This window comes from Sinohyriopsis cumingii, chromosome 1 (assembly GCF_028554795.1).
Source record: "Sinohyriopsis cumingii isolate HCF-2022 chromosome 1, ASM2855479v2, whole genome shotgun sequence".
Classification (NCBI taxonomy): domain Eukaryota; kingdom Metazoa; phylum Mollusca; class Bivalvia; order Unionida; family Unionidae; genus Sinohyriopsis; species Sinohyriopsis cumingii.
In genome coordinates this window covers 71,091,688-71,105,659 of record NC_142961.1, presented here as the reverse complement: position 1 = coordinate 71,105,659, position 13,972 = coordinate 71,091,688, and the positions used below count along the sequence as shown (strand labels likewise).

Sequence of the window (13,972 nt, the reverse complement as noted above, 5' to 3'; positions counted from 1 at the left end):
CCTTCATCCAGGGCCATGACGAAGATTTCGCAGACAGTCCTATTATAACTTATATAGTAATTAATTCTCATCTGTACACAGTAATTCCCGATTCCCAAGACATCAATCAAGGTATATCAGAAATACTACTACGTCGACATGTGTGTGTCTGCCTACATACGGATACGTATACCACCGATTTTGAAACATCAGTTTTGGTGATGTGTCCATGGTCGAGAACCTGTAGGTGTCGGTGCTTACAAGCAAAGCGATGGGTGCCGTTTACCCGCGAACCCCGAGTTCAAATCTCCTTAGAGTACGAATACAAATTGCAATTATCTGACCTGTATCATATATATATATATATATATATAGAGAGAGAGAGAGAGAGAGAGAGAGAGAGAGAGAGAGTTAGTGTTCCATGTAAATTTCGCTACCAACATAAGCTACAATGTAATGCATCTTTCCTTAATAATACTTATTTGTATTCAATTATTTTGTTTAATATACTTAATATACTAAGTAATATACTTCTGTATCTATTTTTAGTAACCTCTAGGCCTATCCAGCTCGGTAAAATCTAATGTAGTGGTTGAGCTTGTCGCTTAGTTAGGACAGTGTAACTTTAGAAGTATGCGGCATACTTTGCCTAGTAATGGACTTCTGAAAGCATTCAAATTGTTTTGTTGAAGAAGTATATAATGAATATCATAATAGTGATTACTGTTTTCCGTTTATTTATATAAATTATTTTAGCCTATTTGTCGTTAGACCAAAGTATAGACTTATCTTTTTTATTTGTCGTTAAACCAAATAAAGACTAATTTAAACAATCAGGAAGACCGTTTCATGTATACAGAAGAGAGATTTCTATGTGGTCCTAAGGTGAGTGCTGATTCGGTTGATGCAATAAAAAGCCCACATCAAAAACCAAAAAAAAAAAAAAAAAAGCCCCGAGAAGGTAGAAAACCAAAACATTCCGAAAATCATATGTGCCGTAGATATAAACAAATTAATAAAGTGCACTTTTCCACAAGCTAATATGTTTCAATTACAACCAAAATTTTGAGCAAATGATTTGCGTATTAATAACCACGTTGGGTCCAGTTGAATAGATCAGATAATAAAACTATTTGTTCAAATGGTTGTGTTCTAAAATCACCAAATATAACCCCAGTATTGCGGCCAGGTCATTCGGAATACTTCGGCGTTTCAGTTGATCATGAGAATCAGTCGTGATGCAGGTGAGAGTTGTACTGGATACAAACTCCAGGATGATACCTTAAATTTGCAAAACATCCAATATTTTACGAAGAGATAATGTCGGAAAGAGATGCAAAGGTATAAAATGTAGAAGTCATCATTCATTGTCAGTAAATTAGTAAATTAAGGGGCAGATAAGTGAGTTGATTGAACTGAATGGTCCCATGACAGTACACGATATCTGTTATTACAGTAAAGTTGTGTTCTATACAATATCTGACTGCATAGGCTCATTCTTGACCCTTGCCACAGTATATGTTATTTATATATAGTCCCTGTCTTTTCTTTTGGGTTTTCTACAGTTTTCCCTTGTCGATTGGTAACTATAAATATAAAAAAATCGGCGTCTTCGGATAGTTATTTACTGTGTATATTCGCTCTCCGTTTTCTCTCCATGTATCAGCTTTTGTTTCCTTAGTTTTGTATGCAGCATCTATAAACATGTTCAGATTTGTTTTGCTTCATTTATTGACAGTGAAAACTCAATCAGATTGACAGTTAGACCAGCAAGTTGTCCGCCGCCAGTCAAAAAAAAAAAAAAAAAAAAAAAAAAAAAAGGTGGAGAACAACTTGCTGGTCTAATTGACAGTAAAAACTCAATCAGCAGGAATTGCTAGAAAATCATTAGAACTTTAATTCTCAACCATGTTCAAGCTTTTCCGAACCATTTCCAGCCCATGTTTGAAATTGGATGTTTAGGTGTGAAGTCAGAGTGCATTCCCTATTGCAAAGTTGGAATTCACTAAAACCAAGTGGTATTGGCATAGGGTAGCCACCAGCTTTTGGGCCTTGCAAAAGTTAAGCATCCTTACATTGAACTCTGTGTATAATTGATAGGAAGATGATTTATTTTCTCAGACATAATGACAATTTAATAAGCTAACACTTGAGCCAATAATACATTTGTTTACAAACTGGGCCTGATACTTGGCCATTTCTCACATTGTTTGTTCTTGTGATCCAGAAACCTACAACCAACATTTTTCTTGGTATCAGTGTTCAAACAATCTTGGGATGCTAATAACATATGACGGGAAAAGGCTGATGATAATATGATTGTGTTCAAATTAATAGGCAGCATCATTTGGCGAACATGTAGCAAAGCAATGCAGCATTGTAGAGAAGAATCTATTTTTGTAAATACTTTATAATTGTTCATATATTGGCTTCTTGAAGTTAGGTTTATGTTTAAATTGTTACGTCTATGAAGTTTTGACTGGAAAATTGTAAAAACTATGTTAATAATCCAAATCACACACACAGACACATGTTTATGAAGATAAATATTCTTTTTGATTTTGGTTAGATATGGTTCAGTAGGTTCCTATACTAGGGAAGCCCAAATACAGTTGTTTTTGATGATATGCAGAAATTGAGAATTGTGGAATATCAGTTACTTTTGTGGACTTGAGGTAGATAGGCATTGTTTGTAAATTTCTTGGACATGATCAGCATAATTTTGATAAAGCTGTTCTTTGAGTTTACACAGTATATCTAGTTTGATTTAAGTTCCCACATTTTACAAGACCCTAGATTTCTGCAGTAAATTATTGTGGTAGAAGTTTTTTTATGATTTGGCATATGGAATTTCAATATAAATCCTTATGTGAAACTAATTATTGAAAGTTAAAATTTTGCTTCATTTAGAATAAACCATTTAAGAACATAGTAAGACATACTGTCACTGAAAAATGACTTTTCAGATGTTGTAAATGATTTATATTTCTTATATAAAACTTGATATTTTTCTTATATAAAACTTGATATTGTTATCAGAAGTTTACAGAAAAAAACTTTTTGGATATGCTGAGTATTTGGTTACATGCAGTGAACTAATATCAAAATAGAATTGGTAACTTTTGCAGTGTTTCAAATAATGTCAATTTTTGTGGAAGTCCAGAATTTTTAGAAATGAGAACTGCTTAATAGACACTTACAGTGTATTATACTGTTTGGTATATTTCATTCCATTTATAATTTTCATGCATACAGGGTTTCCCCTAGACTGCAAAGTGCAAGTCTCTGGTCTCCCCCAAAAATGCATGATAATTTGTTTGGGACTCTCCAATTTTACAAAAGTGCACAATGAATAGAATTTAGAAATTTGAAGGGATTCAGCTTAATTCATAAGAAAAAGCCCTTAAGCTTTATTATTGATCAAACAGTTCATCAGTTAGAAATAGATTAATATCTTAGCAGATATTTTTATTTGTGAAAAACAAAGACTGAAAGAAATAGAAATATGTAATATGCTTGATGGGGCAGCTGCTTGCTCTTGATATTTATCCCCATGTTTTAGAAGAGGATATTGTAATACCCTTTCTCCACTACTTGGTGGAAATTCAATAATCTTTGTAGTTATATTGGCCTTGGTTAACCATTTCCAAAAAGGTATCATCTGTGGTTCCTGCTCTTGGAATGGATCAGTGGTAAGATGTATAAAAATAATGTAAATTGCAATGATAATTTTATATTTATTATACCGTATAATCCCTAATTAATGTCCAGTCTCCTTTTTTAAGAACAGAAAATTTTAAAGATGCAGTTTAACATCTGTGCTTTTCAATACCTGTTTGCTTTAGATCCATGATTGCAATAAAATGCTGCAGTAGTCTCAATTGATCATGCTGTTACAATGTACATCATATATTGCTGTATACATTACGGAAGTCACCAACACACATTTTGTGTTAAACACGATGAAGAAGCTGGGTGGCAAGTTCAAAGACTCACCAGTCCAAATTTAACCAGCTGCTGAATGGGAAAATGTGTTAATTAAATGATCATATTAACTGTGCTATATTTACAATGACAGAATTTAGTGGCAGAAAGACTCCAAGGTGTACATGTGGTCATTATATGAATACATGAAAAGAACAACTTTAACTTTCATTATTGTTCTCTAATAAATACCCTCCCCCTTTCGCTTACCATCATTAAATGTAGTTAAAAGTACATGATTCATTTTAAATACTTTGTGTGAAACAAACTAAGTCCTTTTAGCTACATTTAATGATGCTGACTTGAAAATTTACAGAGTTGCAGACAAGATAAAATTTGCGATGCTTGGTGGAACAAATTATAACAGGTTGATAATGTCATGCTTAGGTGTGCATATTTGAATCAAGGCAAGATTATATTGAGATTATCTTTGATTGTTAAGATAGTTGGAGGAATCAGTTATGACTAGACTGAATTAACCCTTTATCAAATATCAGCATTTGTTCGGATTGCTGCTCATCAACTTATAATCAATTTGACAAAATTGCAAGATATGCTGGATCATGAGGCCTATTGTCACTGATAAGTGGATGAACATATATTGTTTTATTGACAATTAATTTGCTTCATCTGGTGACACATTTAAATTTGATTGTTTTAATCAAATGCATTATTCAGTAATTCAGTAGCAATTTATTAGACATTATGCTCAGTGAATTTATTTTATTATTTGGAATTACTGGATATTGAATAATGAGATGGAATAATTTTGTTACGTTTGGTCTGTTTGTGAACTGTTAAATCATAATATCTCAAATACATCTTCTTTTCCGCCTTGGTCTCAGAAATGACTGGCCAGTGATGATCATTCTGACCCTCTTTCTATAAAGAAACAAAGTAACAATTCGGAGGAGGAGGAGGAGGAGAATGCATCTTTTAAAGTTCTAAGAAAATATAAGGAGGAGAATTTTTGTTGGTTAAGAATATTGAGAAAGATGGTACATGTAATACGGTGATATGTGACTGGTGTAAGGACATGGTAAATCAAACCAATTTATCATTGACGGCAGTGAAGGTCATAAAAAATAATTTATAAAATAATCCTTTTTTTGTTTCATATACCAAATATACACCAATCATATGTAGTTAAAAAAAAAAGAGAAATACTTATTAAAAAATCAGTAATGGCAATGTCTGTATAATTTTCTGCTTGTCTGTCTCTTACATAGTAGATCTGTTTCTGTTTATTCAGCATGAGACAAGAAGTCTTAACACATTAGTTTGCTCCATGAGTGCAGTTACAGCTATGAGCTTACAACTGTCAAAAACTAATGACTGTTAAAATTTCAGTTTTGACTCTTGAAATTTTAAGCCAAAAGGAAAGAGTTGGTACAAAGACTTACAAAAATGGTACTAACAACTGCCACGCTAGGTGCTCAGCATTAAGAGGTTAGTGTTAGGACTGGTCGGCCTGGTGTCAGGATAATGTGACTAGGTGGGGATGTCATGCTACATGTCTGCAGCATGATGCCCCAGTGTTAGACATCAGTATAAATTGCCACACTGCAGACATTGTAGTGATATGACTGAAAAATTGTTAAAGCTATGTTAAAAATCCTAATCACACACACACACACACACACACACACACACACACAGACAGACAGACACACACACACAAAGAGTTGGTACCATGTATTCTGACTTTCGAGCATGCATCATGTTGCAGAGCTTACCTTGCCTGTCTTGGCTGAAGGTACATGACAGTCCATCGCAGGCTAGCCCTAAGAAGAAGAACCCCACCTCCAACCCACATCCCACCACAGCAGATGTTGGTATAATGGTACCCATTTTCAGTAGGGCTAGATTTTTGGGGTTTGGGCATAGATTGTGGAATGATAGAATTAATAGTTATTAAAAATGTTGGGATATATTACTTTGTTACTGATATCTAGTTAACTATATTGTCAAAATATTGATGCAGAAAGACAGGAAAGAATAATATGGCTACATATATGTTTGTGTAGTAACATTTTTAAGAAGACATAAGTTTGACAGCTTCCTTGTAATTGCAGGTTCTGAGAGCCAAAGATGTGTACCTGTTGATGAAAAAAGAATACAGAATATCAAGAAATATTAGAGCATCATGGTTTTTCCAGCATCTCACAACACCTATCAGCTTCATACCTAAAGCTGAAATAGTAAGTAATATTCCCCAGGCAGGTTGTTTAAATTGGTCAGTGATAAATAATAAAATTGCTGACTAGGCCTTGCATGGCTGAGTGGTCTAAGGCACTTAACTTTACCTATCACTGCCACCTCACTTTTGCCCGCATGGGTTTGAGTCTCTGGCTCAGCCACTGTGTGCATGTGAGAAAGTTTGCCAGTAGCTTTCCATAAATCAGTGGTTCTTCTTGGTGTTTCCCTGGGTTCTTTCTCCATCAGATATACTAGCCATCATACATCACTTATCATGTGCTGAAAAATGGTGCTAAACCCACAAAACTAAACAAATTGCTGCCATTTTTTCAGGGGAAGCAACTCTCCTTTATCAGGAGTTTGGCTCATCATGTGCTACTAGCATAGGTGGTGCTCAACAGTTTTGTATTCTGCATAAGGTTAGAATTTTAAAGAAAAAGAATTTCCCCAGGTGTCCTCACTGGTTATACTGGTTATTTAAAAAAGACCTTGTATATCTTAGGTATTGTTTAAAGAACCATTAATTCCCATTATTTTGGTGTATGACTGATAAGGTGTAATATGGGTTATACAGCTTGGCCTTACTCCAGATATGCACCTTTCAAAAACTGCTAGCTCTGCTTGGTCATTTTCATTTCCTGGACTTAGAAGGTAACTTGTAAAAAAAAGAGCCAATAACATTTTTTACATTTTATATATGTAGTAATTCATCTGTTACGTGTTTAGGCTATTACAAACGTAACAAGAAAAAAGTAAAGAAAACAAACTTTGTAAAATTTAACAAATAATTTATTTCCCTAGAAAAACAAGGTAAAAATGAGAAAAAAACTTATGGTTCTACAAATCAAATCCAACAATAATCCAAGAGTTATAAAAAAGAAGTCTTAGTAATAAAAAGTCCTAATGAAACTGAGATTGAATCCCAATGAAACCCAAAATGGAAGGTGATGATGTATGATGTGGTCAGCATCGTACTGATGTGTCAACAGTTCTTTGTTGAATCACAGAAAGTAATATTCCAGTGTTTTAATTCTGTGTAAATTTTAATACCTGTCTTTGTCTAAGAATTAATTTAGAGCACTAGTATTTCCAGGGAAAACAAACTTTAAATCCAAATAAATTGAAGAAAACAATAATTAGCCCCAAAATTGGTCACAGCATAAAACACTTTGACTTCTCAAGTGTTATAGCAAGTATAACTATTATTTCTCAAAACATCAATAATAAATCTAGCTACAACGCAAAACAGATGTCTGGATGTGGGTCACTTCACTGGATAAACCTAATTAATACATGTTATTTGTCACATGCTCCAGGTATGGCCTCGATTTCACTTTATGATTCTTACTCTAAGAAAGAATTTTTTTAAAAATAAACAAAGTTGATTACTTCAACTCTTACTGGTTCTGAATCAAGGTCAGGAACTAGTTCAGCGTTAGATACAAAGTTTTATTACTAGTTGTTTACATCAAAAACAGTCAGAACTGAACAATATCAGATTCAGTAAATAAAGTTACAAAATCATAGCAAGTAATGGAATAAACAAATTTTAAAACTAACAATTAAATTAAAACAAATGTAAATTAAATCAAATACACATAACACAATTCAGTAAATAAAGTTACAGTGCACTTTCAGAAGCTGGTATTGTCTAGTTGGGAAAAATTCATTTTCCCTATTTTAATAGGTGCTAAAGATATTATAATTTAGACTTAATTCAGGCCGATTCTTTTAGCACAAGGGAGCAGTTATTTTAGTTAGCAGTGTGCTTAGATCATGTACAGTTTTCAAAGGTACAATATCCAAAGAAATCATCAAAATACATTATATCTAAGTAGCATAGATGTATGCCAACATTCTCTCCACTGTATGTTTCAGATGCAAACAACTTCACCTTAGATATGTCACTCTTTCAAAAGTACATAATAACTGGTGAGCACCCCATACTAAGTGGATTAGATCAAAGGCAGAGCTCAAACTGGGGTTTGAAAAAGAAATGAGCTCTCCCAACTGATAAATAAAGGAAGAAGTTAAGGAAACAGAGGAAGAAGTGGAGTTTATCTACTGTAATTTTCAGTTACAAAACAAAATAACAAACAAGTGAACTACATACCTTATTAATCATCAAGTACTTGTAAAACATCTGCACAATACAATATTTTTGCATCAAATGTTTCCACTTTAATATTCTTTTATGTAGTAAGTAAATATGCTAATTAAGGAAAGAAATCTAATTAATGATCAACTAGGTCCTTCAGGCTCTGGAAAGTCAGCTTGATTATGGTCGGCTGTAACTAAAGTCAGTATTTCTGTTTCAAAAATGATGTTTTTGTTATTCATTATAAGAAAAAGATGTCCAGAATACAGTGCCTTGTGTACTGATTTACTTCCATAAGCAGTTCATTGCTCCAAGTTTTGAAAATCCTTTATTTTCATGACCCAATAGCAACAATGTCCAGCATTCTATTTTATACATACCTTCTCAATGAGTGTAGCTCAGCAAACGGCAATTTGGCAATTATATCATCTTTTTATGGAATGTAGTTTGTTGGAACATAGGGTTGACCTGCTAAATAGTATAAGATATTGTGTACATTGCAAGTGTATGCTTCCAATTGGAACCTATGCCATGCTGCTTGGGGTGCTGCTAGGGACAATTTATGTGCACTTCTGTGAATTCCAGTTAGGGATGGACAGTCCTATTTTGTCATGGCAATAGTACTTTCTCTCATTTCAGTCATGACACTTGTATCATTAGTTCCAAAACTTTTGAGTCAGTCTTTCTTGGTTTTGTTCTCAAGTGCTATATATATTTAATTTATATTATTTGTTGGCTTTTCTTAATGATTATATGTTGTGTTCATCTGTATTTTGTAGTTGACTTTTGTTCAAAATCAAGTTTAATGGTGTACCTGACCAGTGAGATTTATTTTGTGAGCAACATAATACATAGCTACTATTTCTCTACACAAATAGATTTTATGTTCAAATCATTATTTATAGTTAATATGTTTTCTTCATTTTGAGTTAAAAATACAGTCTTGATTCTGACCTCAGAACTTCTAGAATGGAAATTTTGATTAAGTTGACAGTATTTTCAGAAAATGGTAAACTGTGACCTAGGTCAAGTAGAGGGGTATATAATCTTGTTTATATTAGAATTACTTATTCTTGCCTTAACATTCAAAGCAGAATCGTTCTAATTGTTGTGTTCAGTTTTTAATTTGGGTGCATTTATTTATTCAAATTATTATTGACTGGAATTACAACATGCTCATTGATATTCTTGGTCTAAAACAATAATTTGGAGTTATAGTGAATCAGACAAGTAAAGTGTTTTATGTAAAAACAAATGTCTTCAAATTGATCAAGTACAAATTATGTCAGATTTCAGAATTCTACATGTATATACCATATTTAGCTTGTTTTCATGAAGTACAAGAGAGCCATTGTACTACCCTGGGCATCAGCATGTAAATAATGTCATAGTTCCATAATGTTACTGTTGACATTTGTATTAACTCTTGGTAAATTGTTTGTTTTCCTTGTATTGTAAAAATGACTTTCTTTCTGTTCTTCTTTAGCCTGGAAGTGATGAGGAGCTACAGATTATCTCTGTTATTCCTGAGGATGGGTCAGAATTGGAACTGGGCCAAAAATATCAAGTGGTACTGACCCCCAGTACAATTATGACCTTCTTGTCATGCCAGTACAGACTGGTTATAACTCTGGATCTCAGTCCATCTGTAGCCTGTGTGGTATGTACTTGTATATTTCTATATAGCAGCCTGTAGAGATATGAATCTCTCAATAATAAGTTCCATTTAACCAACTGATAATTGATTATAATCAGTTACTAAGAGCAAATTTTAATTTATTTGTTTATAGTTAACCCTTTACCTCATAGAGCATAGTTACAAAGTGCAGCATGCTATAAATAGAACACCTGTTACCTATACAACCGCATAGGCCTGCCTGTGAACTGTTAAGCAACGTAGTGTATGTTATGTTTAACAGCAATTTTAACCATTTTACATGTTTGGTACACATCTGTTATATGTGGAAAAATTTAAGAGTAAAGTCTGATTGTTATAGTTGTGTAATTATTTTTTTGGTGGAAGAATTTTTTATGTGCTTTAAAATCTTGAGAGAACTCGTTCACCGTCATGTCAGTGAGGCCGCATGACCAACCATAGCTGCCATTTCCCATACTCGAAATTTACAAGTTTTTTGTCTGCGTCTACATCACTGAGTCATCTAAATTTGATAATTTGTAAAAACTAATTGCTGCCTACATCAATATTAGAGCCTTTACCTAAGTTATTGAATCTTTCTTGGTTGTGATTCTAATTGTGAAAACTTCGTATGTACTGAATGAAATCCGCGATCGCCATTTTGGAGAGTGGAGATTACAGCCCAGTTATTTTAAATGAGAGTGGAGATTACGGCCCAGTTATTTTAAATAGCAGATATCGACCAGTGCATAAACAGCAACCACATGATCTGACGTAATTGTCATTCGCAGAAATGAAAGTAGTATCTAATGGGGGGTTTTCCCCGAAGGTGGTGTTACGTAAACCAGCTCAAAATGGCTGATGTTTACAGCAGACGTCAAAAGGCGCTTCCATGCGAATGGAGTAGAGGCGTCAAAAAGGCGTTTCTGTGTGGATGGAGTAGAGGTGTCCAAAGATGCTTGCATGAGGTAAAGGGTTAAATATTTACTCAAGAGTTCATGTTAATAAATGTACAGGTGTAATCTCTTTTAATGACATGTATTCTTTAACCTAATAAAAATATTTCCTTTTTTTCATGTTGTGTGGTGTTATTTTTGTTGTACAACTTTGTTAAAGGAAAACAGCTTTTTATGGCTGATCACTTTTATGTAATTGAAAAACTGTTGCATTCCCCCCAAACCCTTTCATTCATATGTTATGTGTCTATCATTTGCAGTATAGAAGGACATGCTTTTCTTGTTTGTCATTATTTACTAATGCTACAATGAAAGGATTTTACATCAAAACTGAAACAAATCATCAAAACTTGTTTAAATTTATTTACTCAACAATTTAACAGCAAACTCATGTAATCGTAATTTTCCAAATTATAAAAGTTTACACCAACGAAGTATGGCATTGTTTTATATTTGTAAGTTATGAAGAGAATAAATAATTCATCTCGACTGTACTGGATTGGAAGTTCTATAGTTTACCATTTACACTGGAGTTTTACTAAACTTTGTGTTTTGCATGCAACTAAAAATGATGAAACAAAATAAGGATACTGGTCTTTTTGAGAGTTTATGCTGGAGTACGTGTTTATTGAAAATTTAACAAATTTCAGTGAAAATGGCTGGACCTACCTTTGTTTTCGCACTCTTTTCTGCAGAGTTTTCCAGCAGCCTTTGTCATATCTAAATTCTTCTTTATTGGTGCTCTCTTTGTATGTTTGTAAAAATCAAAGTAAGTCCAAACACAAGAACAAGCTTTTTCCACCAGGATATGGGTATATTGTGGTTTGATCATTTTAACCCATGGCATGCATATCAGATATGGTAGCTTTTTTAAAATGTCATTTGGAAACCTCATTTCTTTCTTCAAAACGCAAGAAGAGGAAGTAAGTAGTTTGTGCTGAGTGCTTCAGAGTAGTCTTCCTTTTAGCACAATCAATTATGTAGTTTCACAGTTGATTATGTTATTGGTTCACTGAACCAGCAGATTTTCAATTATATTTGATAATTTGACTAGCAAAATGTATTAACATTTTTTGCAGAATTTAAATAGCACTAGGTATCAAGAGTCTTTGCTATAATGACTGGCATTTTTATGTCTTGGACTCTTAGTCATCAGAATAGGGCATAATATTTTCTGTATATTGGATTCCCAGTCTTTTTTATGTCCATATTGTGATAGCACATGGGATGTTATTGTTTTTATTTTGTCTGTGTCTGTAAGTCCACATGCCTGTCTCAAAACCATTTTAACATGATAGCACTAAAGCTATTGGACTTGAAGCCATGAAATTTTATATGCTTTATTAAGGTCACAAGTATTTGACCTGATTAGATTTGAAGGCCCGATGAAATTTGTATTCACATGAAGATTATCTGATTAGATTTTCAGCTAATTACAGTAGGGTTTTTTTTAAATAATTTTTTGTACACATATTTGAACATTTTGGATTTTTGGGACATGGTGGCCACCTTAAAAATATTTTTATTGCTGCTTCTTCTAGATTGATTACCATAATGACAAGAAATTTTTATGAAAAGTCTTATTATGATATCTTTTTGGTCCGAAATGAAAATGTTGCTGATTTGACATTCAGTGTGACTGCCATGATGGCCGTTCTGATAACCTTGTTGGAACTAAATGGAAAGTTACATTGACGCAGGGTTTTACAAGAGAGCCTCTCATAGGGTCTACTTGGTTCTAAATGAAAATGGTGCTGATCTTTCCTCCAATATGGGAGCAGTCTTGAAAACCTTGACTTCTCATGAATGGATTAATGACCATATTGATATGGAGTTTTCACCTAAAGGTATCTGGTTGGTCCTTATGAAAATGGTGCCAATCTTACAACCAGTTTGGCTGACATGACAGCCATATTGAAAATGTTGCTATTTGCAAGTCATCAATAGTGAATGATTATAATATGGAGTTTTCACCAGAAGACTTCTTGTTTGTCTTGAATGACAAGGGTACCAATTTACGACCAATTTGGTCACAACAGCATGTTTCCATTTTGAAAATCTTGTTATTGTTCAACAGTATTAGAGATGGTTTCATCATTCAGCAGTTAAAAATAGAACTGGTCTTGTCTTGTACATTCTTTTCATCCAGTAGAGCATCAGCCCATTGAAAAAGTGGCGGTTTAATTTTATTTGATTTTATTTTCAAAATCCTAAAGAGACCATAATTGTATTCTAATATACCAGTAAATATGAGATGCTTTGTGACTGGTTGAACATAAGAATTATTTGGCAGTAAGTATGCCATATACTGTTAGAAATTTTAACGTGATTTTGAAATCATGACTCACCTTTTTACTTAGTACCATGGATAATTACAATTTGTAGTGCTTTTCTCAAACTTTTTCAGCTGTGTTAGAATGGGGATACTGTGTCACTAATCAAACTCAATTTGCAACAGTAAATCATCATTGATATCTTCTAGTGCAAAATTGTTATGTAGATACCATCTTTAGCTTTGGTATTGATCATGCATCTATACATATTACAGACAAGTTTTAATAATACGTTTTTTAGGAAAAGTGTTCCCCTAACAGAAGTCTCAGAACAAAATATTAAGCACCTTTAAATTTTCTTTGCTTAGAATTGCTTGCTTACCATGTACCAATTAACCTGACTTAAAAACCGTGATCCAAATATCTGCTTTTGTTTAGCTATGGAATATATGCATATAACATCAGTATCTTGAACTGTTATGATAATGAGTGAGATCAATACTTATTAATGCAGTGATCTTGTTTTTGATGGATGAGCTTGTTACCACTCTTGAATCCATAATTTTGTTATGATTTTGATCCAGCTTGGAATATTGGCTTAATTCTCAGCTAAGTTCATTATTGAGCAAGATTCACACATGTTTATGAGGTAAGTTGAAGAGCTGGTTAAAATACTATATTTGTGAATAGACTTGGTTAATTATCTTAAAAGGTCAAGCTCCTGTGTGAATATAATTATGATCAAGATTGTGCATATTAATGAAGTAATTTTGCATTTATTTGCTGAGTTTGTTAGAACTTTAGTGACTAAATTTCATATTTTTATCAAACTTGGTAAATAAGCTTA

The 13,972-nt window shown here is 33.2% G+C and overlaps 1 protein-coding gene across 4 annotated transcripts in view; it reads left to right on the top strand.

The window, feature by feature from the left end:
• The first annotated feature begins 423 nt into the window (after nt 1–423).
• The window catches only part of LOC149807091 (KICSTOR complex protein SZT2-like), a 338,108-nt gene continuing 324,559 nt past the window's right edge, over nt 424–13,972 (top strand). For 3 of the 4 annotated variants that reach the window (XM_089961812.1, XM_089961821.1, XM_089961796.1), the window contains exons 1-3: nt 424–1,320; nt 6,039–6,164; nt 9,747–9,920. In XM_089961812.1, the coding sequence (XP_089817938.1) occupies nt 1,300–1,320; nt 6,039–6,164; nt 9,747–9,920 (321 nt within the window). In that variant the 5' untranslated portion in view covers nt 424–1,299. The remainder of the gene's footprint in view (nt 1,321–6,038; nt 6,165–9,746; nt 9,921–13,972) is intronic. The other variant, XM_089961806.1, reaches the window with a different exon arrangement.